Source organism: Dipteris shenzhenensis, chromosome 24 (assembly GCF_047967505.1).
Source record: "Dipteris shenzhenensis isolate YYH24624 ecotype China chromosome 24, Dip_SZ_1.0, whole genome shotgun sequence".
NCBI classification, from domain to species: Eukaryota; Viridiplantae; Streptophyta; class Polypodiopsida; order Gleicheniales; family Dipteridaceae; genus Dipteris; species Dipteris shenzhenensis.
In genome coordinates, this window is record NC_141619.1 from 33,952,278 (window position 1) to 33,980,010 (window position 27,733).

A 27,733-nucleotide genomic window follows, 5' to 3' on the forward strand; every position below is an offset into this window, starting at 1 on the left:
GACTAAGGCTTCAGTTTCAAGTAGCCACATCTTCACATAAAGGCTCCAGTCGGAAGTATGCTCCTAACATTTGTAAGCATACAGATCACGCAAAACCATCTAGATTATTGTGATACTTTATTGTTTGAAGGGCTCGAGATTTAAATATTTGATATCCAGGACATTTAGGTCCTTCACCTCACAGATGATTTTACTGTTGATCAATAGAGAAACTTTTGTACGAAAATCATCACTACTTGGTATGCTCCAAATGGTTCGGCTATTATTAACATTCACATAGGTGAATCTATCAAAGTATTAAAACTATTTCATAACCACATATAATTCTAAAATAGAATGTCACTTTATTGAATTGGCTAAGGTCTTTTTATCACAGAGTAACTGACAATTAAGCATGTAGGTTCCAATCATTGCCACATCACCTAGAGGATGCGTCATTTAGCTTACTTCACAACACAGATGATTTTACTGTTGATCAATAGAGAAACTTTTGTACGAATATCAGCATTCACATAGGTGAATCTATCAAAGTATTAAAACTATTTCATAACCACATATAATTCTAAAATAGAATGTCACTTTATTGAATTGGCTAAGGTCTTTTTATAACAGAGTAACTGACAATTAAGCATGTAGGCTCCAATAGTGCATGTGCTTGATGTTGGTGGTAGTTGACATCTAATTGATGTCATGAAGTCAAAATATTTGCAAGCTTGTAACTTAAATAGTTGAATATAGAATACTAGTCTTTTGCTTACTTGAAAAAGTAATCCATATTGGATTAGGCGTTGTACTCATACCTCTTCAATTTCATTAAGAATGTGGCACTTGCAAAGTCACGGGATGACCTGCCTAGGTCCTAAGGTTTAGTCTTATTGTTCTGAGCATGTAATCACCTGAGGGTAAAATGAAGTTCCTCACTCACTTTTAAACATTTTCCCTTGATCAAAACTGGATTTGTAGGAGTTGTTTCGACCATGGTCTCCCGTGGACATTAATAGACTTTCTTTCTTTCTCCAACTATCTAGTGCTACAGAAGTCATGGCAAATCCCGCGGACAAAAATGCAGTTCCACAAATAGGATATTAAGTTTTAACCCAATGGACAGCTATGGCATGCAAATATGCCTCGGGGAAGATACATCAATGTTCAAAAGGCATCTAATCTGCGAACTCAGGACACGTTCACATGATCTAGAGGTGGAGAGGGGCAGGTGGGCAAGACCTAGGATCCCCAGAGAAGAAAGGGCTTGCAAAATCTGCCCCACTAGGGAGGTAAAAAATGAGCAGCATGTATTTCTGATTTCTCAGATGTAGAGCCTACGCACACATCAGAGAAGGTTATGGGGACATCAAATAGAAGTTGAAAAGTCTGCTAGAACAGCCAGCCAAAAAGCTACTTAAAAGAGGACTTGGAATACTGCAACAAGGTACTTGGACTTGCACACAAGCTAGCCCACCAAGTACTCACTACGTAATAAGTTTCTACTATTCTCTTCATTGGATGTAAGGGATTACTCGTAGTCAATAGTGATTGCCAGTCCCATAGATTCTGAAGGGTCTCAGGTGGACTTTAATACAATCATATCATATCATTATGGTGAGTGGGAACCGTAATAAAGAGATGTATGTCACCTTTTTTTTTTTCCCAAGAAAAGTACTTCATTAAGTATGAATAAAAACCGCAGAGCAAGCTCAAGTGCGGGAGTACATCATGTCAAGCATGAGAAAAAACAGCTCAGAATGAGCAAACAAAAATCCCAGGTGGCGGCTGAAAATGCCACCTCATCCCTGAAGGAGAGTCAGAGAAGAAAGGAGAACCCTTCCAGACTCTCAGAAAAGCAACTCTCCTAGCAGTAGCAGTCCTGGAGGTTCCCTGTATGTTTGCCCAAATGGCCATCAAAGTGTGTATAGTATCTGCCCAAATAATGGCCATAGTCTGAGAAGGGTGAACCTGGGTGCCCTTCAAAGCCTCTGTACATCTGGCTCTCCAAATATGCCATGCTGTAATACTCGCCAAAATCTCCCAAGATGTATCTACAGAAGCGAGGGGAGCTCTGAATGGAGTAAATGGAACATCCCGGAGGGAGCATGACTCCACAAGGTGTTGTCAAACAAAGAAAGTTGTGTTCGTGTCATGTCCCTCGAAGAAAGCCTGTGGACCAGTGAGTGACAACCAAGCAATTGATCCCCAGGCCAGGAAGAAGGGTGTTCTATGAAAACTGCAAAGTATCCTAGCAACACGAGGTCGAGGATGTGGTGAGCGGTATGGGCTTTGGGTGGGCCCCTCTCTTCTGGGCCGCGGTGTTGTCCACTGGCAAACCGCTCCGGTTGCTGCGTTTGTTGAAGTCCTCCAGACTGAGTTGCTTTTGTGTTTTCCCCTTGTCACTGTTTCCCTTCCCCATCTCCACGCGTATGCAAATTTGGACCGAAGGGTCTCCCGCCTAGTCTCCTGTCCTCATCCCCATGTTCCCTTCATTATGGGGGAGGCAGCAGCGGGCAAAGAAGGGATTGCAGGAGGTCAGAGCTGTTGGGGGGAAAAAAAAAGGGTCAGAGCTGCAAGCAGGGGTTAATTAATTAATTAATTAATTTTTAAAAGCTGAGCGAGGGGAAGGGGGGGGGGGGCTGAGCGAGGGGTAGCAGGAGGGGGGGGGGGGTAGCGGAGGGGTAGAGGAGGGGTAGTGGAGGGGTAGCAGAGGGGGTAGCAGAGGGGATTCAGCGAGGGGGTAGCAGAGGGGACTCAGCGAGGGGTAGCGGAGGGGATAGCGAGGGGGTAGCAGAGAGAGAGAGAGAGAGAGAGAGAGAGAGAGAGAGATAGATTAATGTCCACAGAAGGCCTCGCGGGCCTATGGGACAAAGTGACACCAAAGAGAAAAACTCATACGATAGCTACTAGACCAGACATTGCATTTGCAGTGGGAGTTATTAGCCGGTATATGGCTAATCTAGGAAAGAGGCATTGGGAGGCAGTTAAGTGCATCATGAGGTACATGAAGGGTACCAAGGAGATGTGCATCTACTTTGGTAGAGGAGACATGCGTGTACTTGGGTACACAGATTCAGACTATGCAGGGCATGTGGATAGTAGGAGATCCACTTCTGGTTATGTGTTCACCTTTGCAGGTGGTGCAGTGTCGTGGATGTCTCGCGCACAGAAGTGCGTTTCTTTGTCTACCACAGAGGCTGAGTATGTTGCAGCCACAGAGGGTTGCAAGGAGGCTATATGGCTTGATCGGCTAGTGGGAGATTTGGGGATTCATACAGGTGTACCGACATTGCATAGTGATTCCACGAGTGCTATTCAGCTAGCACGGAATCCGGTCTTTCATGTGAAGACCAGACACATTGAGGTCAGGTACCATTTCATCAGGGAGGTACTTGAGGACAAGGGCATAGAGCTTGTCAAGGTTCATACAGATGATAACCTTGCAGATATGTTGACGAAGAGTCTACCTAGTCTGCGGTTTGAGTATTGTCGTGTATTGATGGGCATTGGATAGTATGCTCACTGGTTGTTCTCTCTTAAAAGCACATTGTCTTTTAAGTGGGAGGTTGTGGGGGTTAAAGGTCACTGTGCCTTTACCCCGGTTATGTACAATACTCAAACACATATATAAATGAATGAAAAAAGAAGATTAGGGTGGTTCTGTACCCACCAAACTTGTGTGGCTCTCTGTCTCTCTCTCTCTCTCCTTCTTCCGTTCTTGCTTCCGTTGTGAGCACTCTCAACAATAGGCATTAAATTCTCTGAGCGATACTCCCCAGTGGCCAGCCTTTCAGACTGAATTGCTATTGTTTTTTTTCAGTCAGGTGTTTTGCCATAGCTTTGAAAATCTTGAAAGTTTCAAAAACATCTGTTTTAAAAAAAGCAGAATACAAAAAGTTTGTCAACAGAAGTTATCTTCCCTTTTTGAAAACTGTCATCTCACGTATATCAGAACAGACTAGTTCAATTTCTTACTGTACTTCCTTCAGACCAGTAATATGAATCTCAGGCTTGCTTGCCCTCCCTGCATATTCTGCACACACGATTTGGGTTACAAAAACACAGCAACTCTCGCAATCTCTAGTGACTACCATTGATGTGCTTCTTCAAGTCTTCATCAGTTGATACCATCAGTGAAGGCCGTAAGGGGCTGAGGCAAAGAAAGAAAAAAAAGAAAGTTTATTAAAGTCTTTGAAAAACCGATGGGTCTATGAGACAGTGAAAAACCTGATACAATGAGCTGTGGTAGTGGAGCTACTAAACGAGCATCCACACCAATGTAGAATGCAAAAAAATGCAAAATGAGAGTACTAAGTCCTAAGTACAACATAGTCATATCCCGACTATATATATATCAATCTCAGCATCATTGTTGGCATCATCATAACCATCATCATCATCATCATCATCGTCAACAACAGGACATCAGGATGGATGAGGCTGTGGAAGTGGAGGCATGAGGTCAGCAATAGAACATTGTCGCCCCCCTCAAGGGTGCAGTCCTGGTACGTCTCCTGATCGTAGCTCTGCGTCTAACCAAGGCCACTGTGACCCCCATCAGTCGGGCTCCGACCCTAAACAAGGAGGGGATGTCTCCAAGTGTGATTTGTGAGTCAACCCTCTGTTTGAGCTATCGGGTCACAGGCTTCGGTTCACGGTCATGTGATCTGGCTAAAAGTACTCCGTGATAGAGCTCTGAGAGGTATCAGTCGAGGGAGAAGGCTGCTCTTGTGTCTGTGCTCGTAGTATCCTATCGCGGTGTCTGATCATCTCATGAATGAAACCAGCCAAGCATCGGTGGTCTGGGTAGGAGAGGACACGGGCCTACATCCCATAACTATCTCTGAAGAGACAATAGAAACGCCCTCGGATCTCATAGTAAACAGGACACCTGAAGATGAAGTGCTCCTCTGTCTCAACCTCTTGCATGTCACATAGTGTGCATATGCGCCTCTCCCTGGGTAACCGCTCTGCTCGGCCGCTCTCGATATGAAGTCTGTGTGAAGAGACCCGGAACTACCCAAGGGAGATCCTCAGCGAGTGGGGTAGGTGCATGTATCCTGGTGGATCAATGAAACCCTCCGCTGTGATATGTAGGAAGTGATCTCTATAGAAGCCTAGCTTCACTGGAAGATCACTCGGGCCCAACCAAGTCCAGAATGTGTGTAGCTGTAGTAGATCCTCACGGATAACCTGGTTGACCTTGTGTGATAGGAGGGGAGAGAAAGAAGCATCCATGCTATACTGGAAAGGAGGTAGTCTATCCATGTGGAGCCCTAGTCCTGCAAACCATCTCTCTATGCGTGCATACCAACACCTGTGATCTCCCCTTGTTGCAAGTGCCATAGAAGAGGACAGTGCTAGCCATGGTATCCTGCTAACGCCCGGATGTGTAATCCCCATACTCCCTGACTCGGTACAGATATGTAATGACCTGAAATGCAGCATCTAGCTGTAATGGGGGTGATCCAAACTCCGCCCGAATGATCTGGTGAGGGACAGATGGCTTACCACGGATCATCCTTGATAACATGAGAACTTGTAGCCGCTTCACCCTCGCCCACTCTGTATCCGATAAATCTGGCCCCTAGCATGGGCTGCCATACATCCTTGCAGAGCGGTCAAAAAGCAACCCTTTGGTCTGTGGATCCTGAAAATGAGAGCGGAAGCACCCAACCCACTCCCCTCTAACCCATGTTTAACAATCCTTCCATGTGTACCTTCCCCTGTTAATACCCACTTAGCATTCAAGAGAATATCCCACTCACTTCTTCAAAAGTACCTATAACAATTAATTTGGACATTGACAAGTCTGAAATTAATGCAATATGTGTTGCTAATAGAATGCTTGATATGCTAATAATCTGGTTCATATGCTAATAATATATGTGCTATTAACAATATACTAATAGCACAAATTTGCTAATAACATACCTGACAATAATATATATGCTAATTAGCACATATGCTAATAATAGATATGATGATTAGCACATATGCTAATAGTAGATATGATGATTAGGACATATGATAATAATATATTTGTGCTATTAACATACATGATAATAATGTATATGCTAATTAGCACATATGCTAATAATGATATGCTAATTAGCATACATGCCAATAACAAATATGCTATAAGTGTTGAAAAAAAACTTGCTAATAATAGATGTGCTAGCAGATGTGCTAATGGACATGGTACTATGTATACTAACATAAGCTGGGCTAATAAAAATCTGTATCTAGCACCAAATGCTCTAATGGTAGGTGTGCTAATAGCACACCTACTAACAACACACTTGCACTGTCTCTCTAGTCTAGCCAATGAAGCATATCCTCTGCTTAGGCGTGCCTGCATCGCGGGTCTCATGGTGAAGGTGGGTCCAAAAAAGACGACCCCCAAATAAGTGTATGATGAAACTATCTCGACAGGGGACCCATCAAATGTGAAATGCTCATCGCGCATGACGACTCGAGATGTATTGAAGATCATAACCTTGGTTTTACCCAAGTTGACCTTCAAATCATGAGACTCACAAAAGGACTATAGTGCATCAAGGTGTCTCTGGAGCCCCTCTGCTGAGGAAGACAAGAGAGCCACGTCAGCTGCATAAAGCAATATCCGGATCAATGTGCCCGCGAGAGAGCAGCCTATCCGCGAGCTCGTCGATGTAGAGGCCAAACAAGGTAGGTGATAATGGGCATCCTTGTTTGACCCCGATAGTGCTCATGATCTCGTCTGTCCATCCAGATCCTGTCCGGACTTTTCCTGAAACTCGCTCATAAAGTGCCATGACAGCCCAAATGATCTCTTGGTCATAACCCAGATCCTAATATAGGCATGCTAAGAGCCTTTGCTGAGAGAGAGAGAGAGAGAGAGAGAGAGAGAGAGAGAGAGAGAGAGAGAGACTATTATTATCGTCCTCTAGGGGCCTGAAATCGACCCATGGGACCCAATGGAATGTTACAAAAAGTCTCCTTCTTTGAAGAAGGGTGGAGTGGACAGCTAGCATGTTGCTACCTATGTAATACATTGGTCACGGTATGCAAGGACCTTGGTAATGTAATTGCCCAAGGCTGCGAGGTGAGGATGGGAAAGCAAGCTCTCCAAACTGTTGTGATGCTGCGTGACATTGCTGAAATCTTCTCTTAGATGCTCATATCGCGGACATGTCAAAAGAACATGTGCCTCATTTTCCACTTCATCTAAATTGCATAGCTGGCAGAGTCTTTGTTCCCTTGATACTCCTTCCGATGCTTTTTTCTCCACTTCTAGGGAGTGTGATCGATCGGATGATTGCGATGCTTCTTCTTGCCCTGAGAGAGATAGGTGTGCATATATATTTGTGTGCTTTGTTCTCTTTCTGAGAGTATGTGGTCCAATAGTTGGGGTTGATATTCTCACAATAATATTCATATTTGGTCCTTTTCTTCGCTGATTGCCATTTACTGTGTAGTGCTTCTAAAAGGGCTGTAGAAAATGTCCTTTTCTCCTCTTCCCTTGGCATTGCATCTAGGTAAGAAGCAACTTCCCATCTTTGGAACCAGCCTTTAATGTCATACCCCCATCCAGATGATAGCATCTTGCTCTTGTTTGTTCTTTGAGGTCTCTTGCTTGCCTCCCATGCTCTCTTTGGTAGCCTATGTGCTTGCATATCTTGAATCCTCTTTATTTATTTGAGAGAGAGAGAGAGAGAGAGAGATGATATGATATGATTCTATTAAAGTCCATGTGAGACCCTTCAAGATCTATGGGACTGGCGATCACTATTAAGTAATAATGATCCCTTACATCCAATGGAATTGGAGCTAGCTAATGTGCTAGCCCTAGTACCTTGTTGCAGTGTTCCAAAATGTCTTTTAAGTAGCTCCAAAACTGGCTGGCTGCTTTGGCAGATTTTTCAAGTTATTCATGTTGTCCCCATAACCTTCTCTGATGTGTATGTAGGCTCTACATTTTTGGAGTAAATGCTGCTCATTTTCTACCCCTAAATCCCTTATTAGGAAACATTTATGTAGCATTTCTATTTGTTCCCATCAGACCCTAGAGAGACCGGGTGTCCAGTTATCCATGAAATCTTGACTATTTCCAGGGGCTCTCCTTCTAAGGTGGCATTCACCTAAACCAGGTACTGTTGGCTACAGCCTGGTTTGTTTGCTCTTGTTGGTGCCGATCTACAAGCAATATCACTCAGCTCAAGAGACCTATCAGGAATTTTTTGTGGAGTGGATTAGACGGCACTTCAGATGTGATAGCCAGGGTGGCTTGGGAGACTCTTATTCTACCCAGGGAGGAAGGGGGTCTCTATTATTGATCCAAACTTGCAGTGTAGAGCCTTGCTCTGCAAGATGGTGGTCAAAGGTTTGATGCCTGGTTAGGAGCCTTGGAAGGATTTTTTCTTATGTAGTATACAGACATGCACACCTTCTCAGTGAGGAGATTGGATGGACAGCCCTAGATGGGATCTTTACGTCAGCCCATCTCAGATCTCCTACCTCCCCTCTCATGGCTGCCATTCTGAAAGCTTGGGACAGCTTCAGAAGTACTCTTCGGAGAGTTCCACCCTCCTCTCGTGAAGAAATTGACAGGCAGCCAGTCATGTGGAGTGATTGCATACTAGATGAGCATGGCAGATCACTGGGCATGTCACACTACATGCAGTGGTCTAGATGGAAGTTGGGCCCTGCATCCACGGTGGGTACTTGGAAAGCTTTCAGGATGCTTCCAGAGGATCAGAGAGTTCGTTCAATTAGTCACCTCAAAGGAAGTGCAGCCAGGATGCAGCGAATAGATGCAGCCATACCAGTGGAGTGGATGGATACATACCATTTGCCTATCTCGGAGTCCACCTGGTTGGGAGCTTTTACGAGGACAAGTATCCCTCTGCAGGTTATAGCCTTGCGGGATGCACATGAGGATACCCTTGTCTTTCAGGTTCATGTAGGAGGCAGACTCCACAGATCTTCAGAGGACATTCTCTTGGAGGCTCCTTTTCAGCCTATCAGGATTGCAGGATACATGGAGATGGGTAGAGACTCACAGTGGTATCTTGATCCAGACCCCGTTCTCCTGGCTCTTGGATCTTGGAGGCTTTGGTTGTATGGAGGTTCCCCTATTAGATCCTTGCAGTGGGATCTAGGGGAATGGGAGTGGATAGATGAAGGGCACCGAGAGAAGAGCATCCCCTTCTTTCGTTACACGGTCAGAAATGCTAGGAGATTCCAGCTCAGTTGTAGAGATTGGAGGCTCTCTATAGCTCCTCATTGGGATGCTTTTCAGATTTCTGCAGAGATGCAAAAAAACTTTTGGAGGAGACTTTGGAAATCCCTCAGGAATACGAAAATCACGTTATTCATTTGGCTTACTATTCATGGAGGGATTGCAGTGAACCTATGGAGATCTAGGTTCGGGGCTGACTCTACATGTCCTCGATGCCACTTAACGGCGGTTGAGTCAGTGCAGCTATGCCTTTGGGAGTGCACTCAGGCAAGGACGATTTTGAAGGGTGTCCCCTTGCTCGGATCCATCTTCCACATGCCTTGATGATCTTGATTGGGTGATTTTGAGTATCCTCTAACTGGCTACATATTGAGACAGGATGAGTAGAGGGCACCCCATGTAAGAGACGGATCTGCACTCTTTGCGACATATAGGGATGCCATGTATACTTTGAGATATGCCAAATGGTGTTACTGTCTATTCAAGAGTAGATTTGGACCATTCTCAGATTTCTTGGCCAATCTTGGGGTGAGACTAAGTGGACTTGTCAGTGCTCAGCCAAAGGAGGATCACAAACTACTTCCACCTTGGTTATTTGGACCAAAGGCAGCAAGGGACATGACGTAGTCAGGATCCAAAGAACATTATACGATAGAATCGCCCTCGAGTTGACTCACATGAGGACTGCATATAGCTCCTCTTTACTATTCAACTTGGGGAGATATACTACCAGAGTGATGGTGGCACTTGCCAAACAACAAGAGACGACATAGGAGGAGAGAGAGGATCAACCTATAGACTATAGAAGAGGAGAACGGCGGGTACTTATAGACTCACCTTTCTCATGCAATACGGATCACCATTGGCAGCTAGTACCTCATTCCACAAGTTTTAGATTGAGGTCGGGCATGAGATTGTAGCACCCTAGAGACTTTAGGATCTATATAGTTTGTGTGACATACATGAGTTGGAGACAAAGGAGAATGTCCTGGTGTGATGTCCTAGATACTATGAGACCCGGGGGAGGTATCATTGTCTTTTTGCCCATGGATACACAGATTTGGGCAGTGTCATTAGGCAACATGAGATCATAGACTTCTTCACAGGTGAGAGAGGTTTTAAGGCATGCTAGGTCAGCATGAGACTGAACACAAGCCTTCTGGGTACCCGTCCATCAAGGTACCATCATTGCATTAACTCGGAGGTAGGAAGCCTCGGGCTGCCCCGGAGTACGTTTTACAGAGAGAAGCTGAGCATGCTAGCATACTCTTAGACATGTTCGAGAGACAACAAGAATCTCAATGGGACAGCCCAGATAGAGCTTCGACTAACTAATGACCTGATTCATGGTACGTGTTAGAACATGACAAAAACTACTAGAGGGGGAGTACTTTGATGTTGACTTAAGTTTCTTGGTCTCATAGGATTTTTTAAGCCTCCCGCACATATCAATAAACCTTTCTTTCTTTCTTCCTTCCTTTCTTTCTCTCCCTTTCTCACCCTATCCCGAAGCGTCCCCAATCTTCCTCTGTCAACTTGTCCTGCCCCCTCCAATTTCATACCTGTTGCTATCTTCTCCCCCTCCTTAAAACTGTACTTATAGTTTTTTCCATACGTTACTATACGCATACGGCATACGGGTACCGAAGTATGATTGGAATATGGATCAGCCCCTGGGGCTGAATCATACGTGACCCTAATTTTACAAAAAAACAAAACACGAGAATATACATTGCACACATTTAATTGACAGAGAGCAACAAAACTTTCAACTTCAAACTTCAAACCTGTAGTAATTTTAAAGTCAAGAAATTGATATAAAAACATTTTCATAAAGGTCTGGGAACCCCGTTTTATCCCCCCACAAAAGCCAAGTATGATTGGCCGTACCATACATGTACATAATAATTATTTCATATGCATATGGTTCAGCCAACCATGCGAGTATGGAACCAACTATGCTAGTACTTCCACCCATTAGAATGCTTTGCTAAATTCGCTTCATAGAACGCTTTTTGAACTTGCTTTAAGGTAACACCTCATGTGTGACTGATTCTTTAGCATATTTAGTGGATGTGTTTTTAGTGTTTTCCTTTTGCCTAAGATATTTTTGGATGTGGTCTTCTCTTGCAATAGACTCTTGGTTGGTGGCAACGGATAAGTGAGGAGGAAAGAGCAACTGTAAGTCTTGATTCCTGCATATGTTTCACGCAACTAGAACAGGTTTTTCTTTAGTTTGTGAAGATGCAAAATAAACTATGACCAGTTGATGTAATCAAAGAGAGGTATTATGTGTTGTATTTTTTCAACAGGTTCGGGAATATTTTCATATCGAAAACGAAGATGGTATTTCTTGGGTCTTTTTACGGGCAGCAATCTCATCAGTTGCCCGCACAGCTATTGTCACTATGCAAGATGTTATGGGACTGGACAACTCCGCTCGAATGAACACCCCTGCAACACAGGTAAGAGGCTTCTTCAGTTTGCACAAATCTGCATTATTCTTTGTTTCATTCTGCTTTGTGAAAATCTGGCAAATCAGCTTTCTATCTTCCGTGTTAAGACTAACAATCAACAGTAAATATGTATTGAGTGTTAAAAGGACTGTTGTGTTATTTTGTAAAAGATTATTTCACATTTTGGCAAAAGTATGGAGATACAGATTCTTTGTTTCATTCTGCTTTGTGAAAATCTGGCAAATCAGCTTTCTATGTTCCATGTTAAGACTAACAATCGACAGTAAATATGTATTGAGTGTTAAAAGGCCTGTTGTATTATTTTGTAAATATTATTTCACATTTTGGCAAAAGTATGGAGATGCAGATTCACATTGACACAATGGCCACAAACCCTCTTTACATATACAAGTGTGCATTTTCATTTTGCCCTGCTTATATTGTACTCTGCATTTCAGCCTGACTCATCCTTGCACTTATGTCTTGACCTATATGTATGTTTCATTCACTCGTATAGCAGTATCCACATGCTAATTTTTATCCAGTCTCTCTTTTGCTCTATCGGGGACTGATGTTTGAGGTGGAGTATGATAATAGTATGGCCAACCTCACTGTTTGCATCAACATGTTGGTGGGTTTGTCGTGTCTCTTGCTTTGGGATTTGGCTGCACCGTCTCCAAGTGGACTGTTGGTTTGTGTTATCCGAACTTAAAAAGTTGGTGATCACCCTCTGTGCGGAGTCTAGCTGAGCCTCCCGACCTTGTCTTTGTGCCTTGAGCAGTTGGTCTCTGTGTTGTACAAAGATCGTTAAATCTCTTTGATCTGATGAACAAGAGGCTGGATAGTCCTTTCTTTGGGGGGGGGGGGGGGGAAGAAAAAAAAAAAAAAGAAGAGGCTGGATAGGGGGTCCAAATCCATCTCTGAAGAGGCAATGGTGATGACCTCGGATCTCAAAGTACATAGAAAATTTGAATGCAAAGTGCTCCTTTGACTCAAATCTCCTATAGATAACATGAGTGCAATGTGGGCCTCTCTAGCTATGCCATCAGTCCATCCAATCTCAATATGTAGTCAGTGTGAAGAAACACGGAACTCAACGATTGAGATCCTTATGGAGATCAGGGGGGAGCATAGGAGTTGATACGCTCTATCGTGCAAATGGTTTGCAGGCCTGAGACACTCTTCCATATGGATAGATTGCTATCATTTTTGCATCTTCGCTCACCTATTGTGAGGTGAACCAAGTCATCAGAGAGGACCTCCTATAGTTCCAAATGTGGCACCTGGGTAGCATCGCATGATCGCTCGATAAAACTTTGTTTTTTATAGAGATCATTGTTTACAGATCTCGAAGGAGGGTTTTTTTGATCTTCCTAGCTATACTCAAATCCATCTCTCACATGCGATCTCGATTTGGAAGTTCCAAGTGTCCTCTCACCAACTACATATTGAGATAGGACAAACAAAGACGCATCCCCTGTAAGAGACGGATCATCACTTTATGTAATATGCAAGAGGTTGAGACAAAGGAGAACTTTGCATTCAGATGCCTTGTGTACTATGAGATCCATGGGCGGCACCATTTTCTATTTAGGAGCAGATTTAGTTCACTCAGATTTCGTGGCACATCTCGATTAGTGATGTGTGACAACCATGGTTGTACAAGTCTTTAGGTGCATAGCATTGGAGGTGCGAGATTCGAAAGAATGTTATTCTAAAATTTTAAGATGCGAACTTCTAAAAAATTATGTTTTAAAAGTTAAAAGAAAAGACGAAGGGGAGAGAATGACATGTAGAAACGGAAGAGGGGGCTGAGAAAGGGTATAAGAGGGGGCTGAGACTCGAGAGGGGGGGCTGAGAATGAAAGGAGGCTAAGTCTTGAAAGAGGGTAGCGGAAAAGGGACTGTTAGAGCATAGACCGCTGAGAAGGAGGGTCAGCTGAATGAAGGAGGGCTGAGAGAGGGCTGAGAGGCAAAGGGTGTGGGAGGAGACTGAGAGAGGAATTGTAGGCTAGGGCAAGCAATGGAAGCTCAAAAATGGAGGAGAGAAGACAAAAACCGAGATGCTGTAATGAATTGCTGCAAAACTGAGTGGAGGCTGAAGAGAGAGCCAATATAACAAAACCCTAGGGCAAAGTGCCCTAACTGGATAACTGTCCTAAGTGGTACATGTACTAACTGTACCAACTGACCTAACTGACTGTAACTAGGCCTACAAGGCACATGCCAAGGAATGAGTGGCACCTATGGATAGCCCAGCAATGGAAGCTCAAAAATGAAGGAGATAAGACAAAAACTGAGATGCTGTAATGAATTGCTACAAAACTGAGTGGAGGCTAAAGAGAGAGCCAATATAACAAAACCCTAGGGCAAAGTGCCCTAACTGGACAACTGTCCTAAGTGGTACATGTACTAACTGTACCAACTGACCTAACTGACTGTAACTAGGCCTACAAGGCACATACCAAGGAATGAGTGGCACCTATGGATAGCCCATAGAATGGCCTACAAACTCCCCTCCGTGGTATGGGCTGAAGTATCCTGGACATGGCTCAGAATATCTAAATATCTAATGTCATGGTTGCACATGTTCATCCTATAGGGATATAGCAACCTATAACTGTACAGAGTACAACAGATCAAGTCACAAAAGGTACTAAGTTTAAAGCTTGCCAAAAAGCTTTAAAATTAGATCGAGGAAGAGCCTTTATAAAAAGATCTGCCAAGTTGTCTTCAATGGGAACATAAGACAACTAAATATCGCCTACTGATAATCTCTCTCTGACATAGTGATACTGAACCTCAATATGCTTTGTGTGAGCATGGAAAACTAGATTTTGTGCAACAGCCAAAGCACTCTGACTATCAATGAAGATGACGGTAGGAGCTGTCTGACATGCATAAAGATATGCAAGTAACTTCCAGAGTCAAACAGTCTCCACGGTAGCTGTAAAAGCTGCTATGTACTCAGCTTCGCAGCTAGAAGTAGCAACTGTAGTCTGTTTCTTGCATGAAGTACCAAGCATGAAATAGTTGTCACTATGTGACACATGGGTGTCCGAACAGCCAGCTCAGTGAATCCATGCATAACAAGTAAAGAATCAACCTCATAATGGAGGCCCAAATGCTGAGTGCCTTTGAGATACGTGAAGACATGCTTCACGGCCTGCCAATGGTGCGTAGAGGGATTGTGCATATATCTGCTCAACTGTGAGACAGCATACTGAAGATCAAGTCTGGTATGGCATAAGTAAATCAAACAACGAACTGCTTGCTATAGAGAGTGACATTACATGCACCGCTGCCATCCTTAGAAGAGAAGTGAAAACCAGGCTCTAATGGTGTGGATATTGGCTTGCAATCCTCAAACTGAAAACGTTGCCAAAGCTGTCCAATATACTTGGATTGTGACATCAAAATGCCCCCCTCATTGCTAGCAAATTGAATGCCCATATAGTAATGCAAAATACGAAGATCAAACATAGCAAATGTCTTTTGCAAGTCAAGCTTAAAAGCTGCAATTTTCTCAGCATGTGTCCCAGTGACAAGCATGTCATCCACATAGACCACTAAAATTAGCAAATCTGTCGCACTCTTGTGGATGTAAAGAGTAGCCTCAGTAGGGTTGTTATGAAAGCCAAGTGTAAGCAAATGAGCATGTATCCTAGAATACCAAACCTGGGGTTCCTACTTCAATCCATAGAGGGCTTTCTTTAAGCAGCATATCTTACTTTCAGAACCTTCAACCTCAAAGCCAAGAGGTTGGGAAACAAAGACCTCTTCTTGCGAATGCCCATGAAGGAAAGCTGTCTTGATATCAAGTTGATGTACCTCCCAATGAAAGTGGGCAGCAAAGGCAATAACAATACTTATAGTAGTGATCTTAGAAGTGGGGAAAAAAGTCTCCTCAAAGTCAATGCCTTGCTGTTGAGCATAGTCCTTAGCAACAAGACAAGCTTTGTAACGGTCCACTAAATCATCAGCTTTCCGTTTAATCTAATAAACCCACTTAGTTCCAATGGCATTCTTGCAAGGAGGCAAGTCATATAACTCCCTAGTGTTATTTTGATAGATAGAATCCAATTCAACTTGCATAGCTTTCAACCAACAATCATTCTGAAAGGCATCCTTATGGCATAATGGCTCTTCATTGCATGCTGTAGCAACCAAATTAGCATGCTCTTTCCGAACACTTGCTCGAGTACGGGCTGGCAGAGGAGTGTCCTGCTTGCTGACTTTTAATGTGTCGAGGAGCCAATAGGGGACCCTTTTAGGCTCCTGTATTTCATCTCTCTCCTAGTCAAGAGCCGTGTGCTCAATATCCCGATCAAGCTGAGGCATATCAGGTTGAAAAGGGGGCTGAATATCATGCTGCACATGTGGCTGCAAATGGCCAACAGATGTAGAAGGAGCAACCTCAGATGTGATATCATCACGAGCATCTGATAGAAACAAAGGCATCAATCTGTCAAAGAGATATGGGGCATCAACAACGGGCTGTTTTTGACAGTCCAGCAAAGGCATAGTGGAGGATTCATGAAATACAACATCCCTACTAACAAAACACTCGCCTGTGCGGGGCTGGTAGAGCTTATAGCCCTCGCTCTCTGAGCTATGCCCAATAAAAATGCATTTGATAGCTTTATCATCCAACTTGGTGCATGTCTGAGAAGGCATATGGGCATATGCTAAGCATCCAAAAGTCCTCAAGTGAGAAATGATGGGCTTATGACGTGTCCAAGCCTCGTATCGTGTGATGGTCTTCAATGCCTTTGTGAGACATTAGTTCAAAATGTAATTAGCACACATAACGACATCCAACCACAACTTGTTAGGCAAGTGCTTTTCTTTCAACATACACCTGGCCATCTCCATTAGTGATCTATCCTTTCTCTCAGGCACGGGATTTTGTTGAGTGTAAGGCACCATGCATTGATGATGAATGCCATGTGAGGCAAAAACAACAACAAACTCCTTGGACATATATTCACCCCCCCCTGCCTGTATTAATGTGAGGAATTTTTAGCCCACTCTCATTCTTAGCAAAGGCAATAAAAGGCCTGAAGCATGCAGAAACTTCAGATTTGGATTTCAATGCGAAAATCCAAGTATACCTGGTGAAGTCATCAATGAATGTGACAAAATAATAGAATCCTCCAAGAGCTGCAACCCGCATGGGTCCACAAACATCACTATGAACCAAATAAAGCTTGCATGAGGCACCAACTCTCCCATCCTTGGGAAATGTAGAACGGTGCATCTTACCAAGCAAATAATGTTCACAAACATGCTTTGAAGATGAACAACCTTATGTAGCTTTACCAAAGCCCCAAAGTTGAGGTTTCCAAACCTATCATGCCACAAATGGATATTTGCCATGGTAGAGGAATCAACAGCAAAGGCATCTGCATCTGCAAGTCCAGCATCATCCAAGCATCTGTCAGTCAATACAGCCCTCTAGACAATGTCCCAACCAAAACCATGGTAAAGGCATGTGTAGCATCATAGACCGAACACTGAACACCATCAAAGAGAACCTAATAGCCACAAGTAGTTATGGCTGAAATAGAGATGAGGTTCTTGCAAATGCCTGGAACATAAAGCCCATTCTTTGGAGTGACAAGACCACCAGAAACAGCAGTAAGAGCAACTTGCCCAATGCCTCTCATTGTATATAATGCATTATTGGCGCATGTGACTATTCCTCCCTTAGATGCATGCTCACGTGAGCTGAATAACTTCTTGTAAGAAGTAATGTGCTTGCTAGCACCACTAAAAAAAAACCAAGCATCAGATACATCAGAAACTATCATTGCAGGCATCATAAATATCATGAACATCAGGACGATACTAACATGTAACAAGAAAATCCCAATGCTGGTCTTGTGTAAAGTTAGCTGACTAATGTTGATCATCTGGACTAGGAGAACCGGATACTGCAAGACCGGACTTTTTCTTCTTCTTCTCATATGCAATTTTCTTCCATCATTCAAAACAGGTTTCTTGCAATAGTTGCATCTCTTCTTCTTCTTCTTCTTATCCTCGAAGAAGAAGCATCATGGGAGTGACCAACATGTGAATGAGGGGGTTTACCAGCTGAAACCTTGCCTTTGCCTTTATTTTTATGCTGGGCAGCAAAGGCTTGATCACTAGCCATAGAAGCATTGCGGTTTGCACAACTTTGTTCCTCTTAAAGTAAGAGGGCAACCAGCTGGTCGAAGGAATAATGGTTGGCATTGCCACTTGTAACCAACCTCAATGTAGTAGAAAAGCCTTGATAAGAGTCAGGCAACCCATCAAGGTATTAGAAACAAGCTGAGAATTAGGCATCACCTCATCAATGTTAGCCAACTGCTCTTTCAAATCTTTCACACTGGTAAGATAGGCATCCATATTACCACCCTCTTCAAGCTTCAAATCCTTTGACTGCTTGCGGAGATAAGCAACCACGCCTCAGTTCCGCACCTGATATAAGGATTCAAGCTTGCTTTGTTGTCTTGCAAGACCGGATATGAGGGATAATGACCCTTTTAATAGAAAGAGCAATCAAGGCATGTGCTTTGGCATCACGACCATCCCACTGAATCTACTCCTGTGGAGGCAAAGTACCTGTAGTAGAAGATGCAGCTGCTCCAGAAGAGTAGCATTAGACCCATCACTAAATGAGCTTGAAGCAGTACCTGTAGTACAAGAGGCAGGAGTTGTAGAACCATAAGCTGCATTACATTGACCTCAGCACTTGAAACAATGTTCCACAAATTCTTGGCAACCAAAACATGCCCCATTATGTATGTCCACATGGGATAATTTGTGCCATCAAGCTTGTCCTCAGCCCCAAGCATCTCTAATAAATCATCCTTGCTGCTAGTCATGGTGCTGAAATTCAAGGCAAATGCACCAACTGGCAAGAGAAGGCTACCTCTCAAAATCAAAAGGCAAAACGATGCTCAAGCTTCAAAGCTTTTCACTGCAAAGTGTACATGTTGCAAAAATGCCCAAAAGGCAACACGAGGCCTTCCAAGGCAACACGAGGCATTTCCAAAATGCAAATGAAGCAAAGAAAGGGCTGATTTGGAGAAATTGAAAAGCACCAATGGAACAAATGCTTACCCAATGATGTAGCTCGAAAAGATAGCAAGGAAAAGGCTCCAAATTTGAGCAAAAGTGTTCACCCTTGAAGGAGAGGTGAAATGGACAGCAAATGGCAATGTCAGATGCCAAGAGAAAGCTGGAAATGAGAGTTACAGCAAGAGAAGGTGCTCCCACGAGGAGGAGAGCACTTTGAAAATAGTGAACTACTAATCAGCTAAACTAGGAGAGCTAAACCTATGCTCTGATACCATGACAAAACATGTGTGCCTCAGGATCTATGGAGCGCTCTAAGGTGGATGGAACCTATGTGGAAACATGATGAAGAGAGTGCTCATGACATGTATCTCAAGTCAATTAGGTTCCAAGACAGATTAGCTTGGACTCATAAAGAGAATCTTGAGATAGTGCAAAGTGCTTGATTGATATTCCTTCAAATGAACCTCCCTTTTATAGGTGAGGGTACTTACATCCATTTTGCTTGCTCACATGTGGGATATCTCCTCCATGCCATGTGGCAGCTTACCCTTTGCTCATACCTTTGCTCTACAAGTGCTCATGGCACCACAACTCTCAACAAAAATATGAAGAGGGGAGAGGAGAAGAGTGGAGATGAGGAGAGAGGGCACAGCTAGAGAGCACACCACAAATGACTAACTGTACACTAGATTTAGTTGAAAAAATAGAATATATACAAACCCATTTAGGGTTAGCGTTAGGGGACTGAGCATTACATTCCATCACACCCCTTTAATGGGAATGTACTTCCTCTAGGTCAAACCAAGAGCTAGCCGGTGTTTCTCGAATAGCTCTTTACCGAGTGGATTGGTAAAGATGTATGCAACATTTTCTTTGCTATCACAATGCTGTAGTGTGATGTCACCAAATAACACTCTTTCTCTAATGAAGTGCTCTCTGACATCAATGTGCTTTGTCCTAGAGTGATATATTGGATTCTTGGCCAATGCTTGAGCCGATTAATTATCTGTGGGGGTATCCAATGGAGAGCAACTCGCAGCCCGAGACAAAGGGAAGCCAAATGAGAGGCAATGAGCTCAAGGAGAGATCTCTGGATGGCAGCAGTAAGCTCCAAATGTCTCCAAACACAAATCACGCTTTTCGAAATGAAGAGATGTGTGGAACAAATGCTTCAAATGCTGGCACAAACTTTGAGATAGGTCTGTACAACAATAAATGCTCCAAAACAAATTCGTACAGATCTTCGTACATCTTTAAATGCTCTGTACATAGTCCGTATAGGGTGTACGGACCACGAGTGTGTAAAAAACTTGCTGAAAATTATCCATACTGCGCTAAATCTATAATAAATGCAGTCGTCTATAGTCCGTACGAAATTTCATATAGCAACTACAGTAATAAATGCGCCTTCAATGAAGCCGTACAGTTGCACGTGTGTGGAGGCTATGAGCTTCGAACATGCTGCCAAACAGCTCCAAATGTGAGGACTAGGGCTCAGGGAGGCTACCAATGGCTAAAGGATGAAACCCTAACCTGCTCTAATACCACTGCAGGCTAGGGCAAGCAATGGAAGCTCAAAAATGAAGGAGAGAAGACAAAAAACGAGATGTTGTGATGAATTGCTGTAAAACTGAATGGAGGCTCAAGAGAGAGCCAATATAACAAAACCCTAGGGCAAAGTGCCCTAACTAGACTAAGTGTCCTAACTATCCTAAGTGGTACATGTACTAACTATACCAACTGACCTAATTGACTGTAACTAGCCGACAAGGCACATACCAAGGAATGAGTGACACCTATGGATAGCCCATAGAATGGCCTACAGGGATGGGAGGGAAGGGCTGAGAATGAAGGGGGGCCAAGAGTTGAGAGAGAGTTGATAGAGGGGAAAAGGGGATGAGAGAGGCCTGAGAAGGATTTACGGATGAAAAGAGCAGCCAAAGGGCAAGCGCTGAGAGAGGGCTGACTGAGGGCTATGGATTGAGAGAGGGTTGACTAAGGGCTGAGAGAGGCAAAGGGCTGATAGAGTTGTGAGAAAGCCAAGGGTCAAGAGATCTAGTAGACTTGAGAGTAGAACGAATGCCAAGGGGAGTTGCGGGCAATGACGATGTCGTCCAGGTGACGAGCTCACCTTACAATTTGTAGCATTCCAAAACTCCCTGATTGCTTCGAATGGCACCTTATGTTAAGATGCACACACCAAATCAATCATGCTGGCGACTTTCCTTCTCGAGACCAAGTGACATAGACCATGAGGGCCCATCAAAGCCTACCAGAGGACAATCACAAGTGTCTTTTATGGTGACTTGAGCTAAGGGCAGCAAGGACACGACATAATAGAGATCGAGAGAGTACGACATGATAGACTTGCCCTTGGGTGGACCCTTACATGAGGATTGCAGACATCTCCTCTTTACTATTTGACCTTGGGAGATAGATCACTAGAGTGACATAGCACGATGAGCCACCTCCCGGAGGTTACATAGGGGAGAGAGGGGCCAAGACGACAGACTAGTCAAGATGAGCACCCACATTGCTACCAATTGTCTTCCTTGGTATTAGACATATTTATATTTCCTAAGGCAATAGCCAATGTTATGTAATAAGGGGCTAGGGACACTTTTACCCTTTACTAAGGTTTTTAACCGCTAACCTCAATTAGAGGTTGAGTTTTTGGGTGAGTTAGTCACCACACATCTTTTAACCCTAGTTAGGATTCATTCTAGGGTTTTATCTCTATGACTACTCTAGCTTTGTAGTTCATTGCTGCTGCTGCTGCAATTTCATTCCATCTTGCTTCAGCTCCATTCTCTCGTATTCTCTCGCTTCCATTTCCAACATTTGGTATCAGAGCAGCCCTTTGCTCCCACACCTTTCCCCGCACCTCCCATTCCCTCTAGCTTTGATTGTATCGCGAAAAACTTCACTTTTGTTGCGAAGAACTTGGCCAAAACAGTTCGTTTTTGCTAGCATCCACCTCTTACAGGGTCCTCTTGCTTGGGCGCCACTTTTGGAGAAGTTCTAGCAATGTTCTGGACGTGGGGGACTAGTTTTTGGAGGTTTTTTTCCTGATTTGGAGCTGGTTTGGACCAGCCACCGCCTTCTACTGCAAATCCAAGGCTGGGCACCTCTTTTTAAGCACTTTAGGAGCTTATTCTGGGATGGGCGACCTCATTTTGGACACGTTTTTGACAAAAACAGCCAGTTGAACCTGTTTTTTTCGGGATATGTTGCTGTTTTTCGAACGCAGCAATCGTTCTTAGCCTGGGCGGCTATTTCTAGGGGGGTGGACACACTTTTTGAGGTGTTTTTTAGGGCTGGATATGCTTTTCGACGTGTTTTTCAGGACTGTTTCGAAGCTTTTCTACCACTCTCGGGACTGTTTTGGAGCTTCTAGAAACTTCTCCTTGCTGTTTTGATTGTCTCAGGCAGTATTGTGCAAGGACAGCTCATATTTTGCACCTCCAGGTGTATTTTCAGTCCGTACAGTTGGGGACTTGCTGTTTTTTTCAAAATAGAGACAAAAACCAGTCATATATTGCTTGCAAAGGCAAGCAATTTTGAAGAAAAGCACATATAGTTCGTGGGAGATCATTTTCAGTTCATCTTGGAGCTCTTTTGGGAGGCATTTTGTAGCCCATTTGGTTGGGTTTTAGTTTGGTAAACTTTCAGTTCTGTTACTGCTTGCATTGGGAGCTCTTTTCCCTCTCAATTACTTGCATTTGTTGGCCCTCGTGTCACTGGGGTTTGCCTTTGCAGGTGGGTTTATGCCTCGTTGAGCTGCTAGTTTTTTAGGGGGAACTTTGAGATTGCAGCACATATCCCAGCACGGGATCTTTCTGGTGTATTTGAGGAGCATCCTCAAGAACTTTGTTGAGATTATTTGCCTCTTTTTATTTGCTCAAATGGCACAACAAAATACGAATTATGTCTTTTAGTTGCTTATCAGGAGGATCGGTTGGATGACACCAACTACCCTCTTTGGAGTTTTTTGATTCGCAATCTACTAGTTGCCAAGGGCATCTGGGATTATGTTAGAGGTGATGAGGCCCGTCCCGGTCCTATAGCACCAGGTAGTACTTCTCCACAGCAAGGGGGGGTCGTGGTAGTGGTGCAAGTCGTGTTGGGCAAGCACCTGCAGGTATTACTTTTGAGCAAAGGAGGTGGGATGCTCGTAATGCTCAAGTCTTGTCTTTGATTTCACTGAATATCAAGAGGTTTATTGTCCCTCAAATTAGGTCCTGCCGGACTGGTAAAGAAGCTTGGGATATTTTGAAACATATGTATCAAGCTCGTAATGAAGCAAGAGTCTCATATTTGCGCAAAGTGCTTGATAATGTGCACATGGATGAGGGTGACTCTATGCAAGAACATGTCATCCGGAGTCAAGATTTTTGAGAGAAACTCTTGAACATTAATGAGGTCATTAGAGTCACAGTTTGTTACCATTACTTTGAACTCCTTGCCCGAGTCTTTATCTTTCTTTTCATACGTCTCTCAACTTTTTGATGCAAGGGAATCAAAATCGCCTTACTTTTCAAGAGTTGGTAGCACTCTTGTTGCAAGAGGAACATATACGAAAGAACATGGCTTCACATTCTCGTAGTGGGGAGCATGCTTTTTGAGCGAAGGATAAGGGCAAAAAGAAGTTCAGCCAAGTCATGCCTCTATCAGTGGTTCTGGGTGAACATGCAAGTGAAGATAAAAAGGATGCCTCAAAGCCTTTCAAGAAAGGCAAGTGCCATTATTGCAAAAAGCTTGTTCATCACATCAGTGAATGCCTCAAGAGGTTTGCAAAAGAGAAGAAAGAGTCTGGTATGACAGTTTCAGGCTCATCTCATCATGCAAGGTTCTAAGGATACTTCTGCTCATTTGTTGAGCATGATTGGGACTTCTTTATTTGCAATTATGATGCTTCTTGGGAGTCACATATTTTCAGCGTGAATGAGACGGCTAAGACATAGTACTTTGATAGCGGTGCTTCCCGCCATATCACCTCACATAAATCTTTCTTCGATAAGTCATCATGTGCACCGATTAGCAAAACAGTTTCTTATGCCAATGAATCTCCTTATTGAGCTAAAGGGATTGGGGAAATTTCACTCAAAACCGTGGTCTTTGCATCCAGGATGTTTTGTATGTCCCTAGGATTAAGAAGAACTTACTTTCTATCTCTTTCTTTCTTTCTCGAAGAGGTTACCAAGTAATCTTTGAGGATGACAAATGTACAGTCCGTAAGGGAGAGAAACTATACCTTGGTTTTCATTGGTACATTATGTCACGGGTTATTTCAACTTGATGCCTATGAGAAAAGAGCATATTCAGCTTTGTGGCTTCTACTTTTGCCATGCAAGATGCAAAGTTATGGCATACAAGGTTTGGGCGTGTAAATTATGGCAGCCTTATGTTATTGTAGAAGCATAATATGGTTGATTCCTTGCCTCATTTTTAGACTCCTCCAAACAAAATATGTGAGGGCTGTATTTTGGGTAAAATGCATCGTTTTTCCTTTCCCAAGTATGGTACAGTCCAGGCTACATGAAAACTACAGCTCGTTCATACTGATGTTTGTGGACCCGTGCACACTCCGTCTCTTGGAGGTCATCTTTATTATATCACATTCATAGATGACTTCACATGTTTTACCTTGGTCTTTGCTCTTAAGCAGAAGTTTGAAGTTTGCAATGTGGTCAAACACTTTGTTGCCTTGGTTGAAAATCAATTTGAATGCTAGTTGCATACTCTCTGTTTAGATTGAGGGGGGGGATATATGTTTAAGGCATTGCAACATTTTTTTGCCGAGAAGGGCATTACACTCCAGTTTACGGTGGGGTATACTACTTAACAGAATGGAAAGGGTGAAATAAAAAATCGGTCACTTTTGGAGATAAGGAGATGTATGCTAAAAGCAAAAGAGTTGTCACACAAATTGGATGGAAGCCATCATGTGCTCATATCATATTTTAAATAGGTGTCCCACGAAGGATCTTTAGGTCATTACACCTTATTAAGCATGGTTTGGTTGTAAGCCCGATCTAGGGTATTTCCGTGCATTTGGTTGTTAGCATATGCACATGTGCCTCAAGAGTTGCGTGGCAAACTTGATGACAAGGCATAGAAGTGCATCTTTATTGGCTACAGCAGTGAAAGCAAGGGGTATAGACTTTATAATCCTGTGACCAAGAAGGTTATCACTAGTCGGGATGTTATCTTTGCTGAAAATGCAGATCTGTCCTTTGCAAGTTCTGACAGAAATCAGGGTCCTGCTGAACCCTCTGATGGGACGCTGCCCATTTTCTTTGATGCTGCACCTAATATGCCAGTGGAAAATCAGAATTTGCAGGAAGACTTTAGTGGTTGATGCCTCAGTTCAGCCTATGGCTAAGCCTATTTCTCAAGAAGAGATTGATGATGCCGTAGCACGTGAAAGTATAGCAGCATAGGAAGCAAGATCAGTACCTCGTTGGCTGTTCCACACTCTTAAGGACAGCAAACTTTCAGCACCACTTCCTAGCTGTATACGGAGTGGCACTAGAGACGCTGAGGATACCTATTTTTGTGAGTCTGCTTGGATCAATAGCATACTTGAGGAAGATGAGCCTGGTAGTTTTGATGATGTACAAGACAATATGCATTAGATGCAAGCAATGCAAGAGGAGATTGACTCTATTAAGAAAAACCACATTTGGGAGTTGGTGGACTTGCATGCTGGCAAGAAGGCAATTGGCACGAAGTGGGCGTATAAGCTCAAAAGAAAATCAGATGGGTCCATTGACAGGTACAAAGCTCACCTTGTAGCAAAGGGCTATACACAACAAAAAGGCATAGATTATGATGAAACCCTTGCTCCCACTTCTTGTATGGACCACTGTTAGGTGTGTGGTTGCATTGGCCGCATTTCATGGATGGAAGATCCATCAGTTGGACATTAAAACTGCATTCTTGAATGGGGACCTTCAAAAGGAGGTCTATGTTTCTCAGCCCGTTGGATTTGTGGAACTTGGCAAGGAAGACAAAGTATGCAAGTTGAGAAAGGCCTTGTATGGTTTGAAGCAAGCTCCACGATCTTGGTATGCAAAGATAGATGCCTTTTTGACTAGCCAAGGAATGTAGAACAGTCCGCATGAGAGTACCTTTTATGTCAGGAAGGAAGGGGGGGATTTGCTCATCATTGTTCTCTATGTCGATGACATGCTGCTCACTGGTACTAATGCTGCAAAAATTGCAGATTTCAAGGCTGAATTACGGCAGATGTTTAAGAGGTCAAATTTGGGGTTGCTTCACTACTATTTGGGCATCCAATTTATACAAGATGATAGAGTTATTGGACTGTTGCAGTCCAAGTATATTGGTAAGCTCCTGGAACAGTTCAGATTTCAGAATTGCAAGCCCATCTCTACTTCTATGGAGCCGGGGCTTAAGCTGTCCGTTCATGATGCGAGTGAACCTTTTGATGCCTTTGTTTACAGCCAGGCTGTGGGATGCCTTATTTATTTATACAACACACGTCGTGACATTCAATATGCAGTGTCCCAGTTGAGTAGATTTATGCACAGTCCAAAGACTTCACATTGGCAAGTTGTGAAACGTGCGTTCCATTATTTGTAGGGCACTCGAACTCTTGGTTTGCTCTTTCCCAAGGGGGGTGACTTTCACTTACATGCTTATAGTGATTCAGATTGGGTTGGTGATTTTGACACTCGACAGTCCACTAGTGGTAACTGTTTCTTTCTTGGGCACTCGTGCATTTCTTGGTTGAGCAAGAAGCAGTCTACAGTGGCTACCTCTTCATGTGAGGTTGAGTACAGGGCAGCCTTCACAACCACAGTCGAGTGTATTTGGCTAAGGCATTTGTTGGGTGATCTTCATGCATCGTTGGAGGAGCCTACTCCAATTCTCACTAATAGTTAGAGTGCTATTGCAGTGGCACGGAATCCTGTGGTTCATGCTCGTACGAAAAACATTGAAATTCATTATCATTATGTCAGGAAGCGCGTCTTTTTTCTACGTGGGAAGATAGACCATTGGAGCGACGATCGCACTGGTTAGAAGGCGGGCTACCTTACAGTCAATGTAATCTCTTTGTTCAACTTTTGCTCTCAGCAATAGCTGAGTTGTTATACTTGTCGGGTGTAATCTCTTTTGAAATTTAATATAAATAATACTATTATTGTAACCGTTGCTGGTTGCAGTCATTGCACAAGCAATTGTGGCATTTTTCTTGGTTTTAGAATTAAGCGTTCTGCTTGCAAGAGAATACATTTTTCTTACAACCCATACTAAAATAGAACTAGCATGGTGGTTGCACAAGGAAATACACTTTTGTTGGTATGCTTTCCTTCTTGTTAGCCCCTTCCAACATAGCTCATTGTGCCAAACAACAGGTGGAGTGTGTGAAGAAGGATGAGGGTTGTGTTGATGAAAATTGTGATGGGAACGCTCTGAATAAACAGGACGAGAAGTCTAAGGAGACTCCTTCGTACGCTGAGGCACTAGTTTGCAAGAAACATGAGAAGTCTTGACCATTTTTAGATGGTGAAGTTAAAGCTTTGCTAGGTTTGGAGGTTAGATACTAGGAGGAGGGATGGACCTAGACAGGTCGAGCATCGGCAGTGATCCGTTACTCATTTTCTTCCTAGATGCCAGCCCTCACTGGATCTAGAGCCACAGTAAGACGAGCTCCTCTGGTCTCTTATTAGTCGTTTGGTGGAGCTGGCTCCACAAACATCATACATAGGTCTAGTCACTTGGATGAATAGTTGACCAATCGGTAGATGACAAGAGACTCCTCCTTCATGTTCCCCTTTTGGGTTTTCCCACTCGCAGCAGCAGCGACAGGGGATGTGTTTAATTTTTTCTCGTCTCAAACATCGGCCCTTGGGTATGGGTGCCTGTTTACCGGCCCCACCCTAGCTTTCATTGCATCTGGTTTTCTTTCAGTCTCATAGACCCTTTGGACTTTCTAGACATGAATAAACTTTCTTTCTTTTCTTTCTTTCTTT

The 27,733-nt window shown here is 43.4% G+C and overlaps 1 protein-coding gene across 1 annotated transcript in view; it reads left to right on the forward strand.

Annotated features, from left to right (window-relative positions):
- DPE1 (disproportionating enzyme) overlaps positions 1-27,733 on the forward strand; it is a 73,624-nt gene that overhangs the window by 42,548 nt on the left and 3,343 nt on the right. The window contains exons 14-15 of the mRNA XM_087395187.1: positions 11,345-11,389; positions 11,521-11,673. Coding sequence (XP_087251313.1) covers positions 11,345-11,389; positions 11,521-11,673 — 198 coding nt within the window. The remainder of the gene's footprint in view (positions 1-11,344; positions 11,390-11,520; positions 11,674-27,733) is intronic.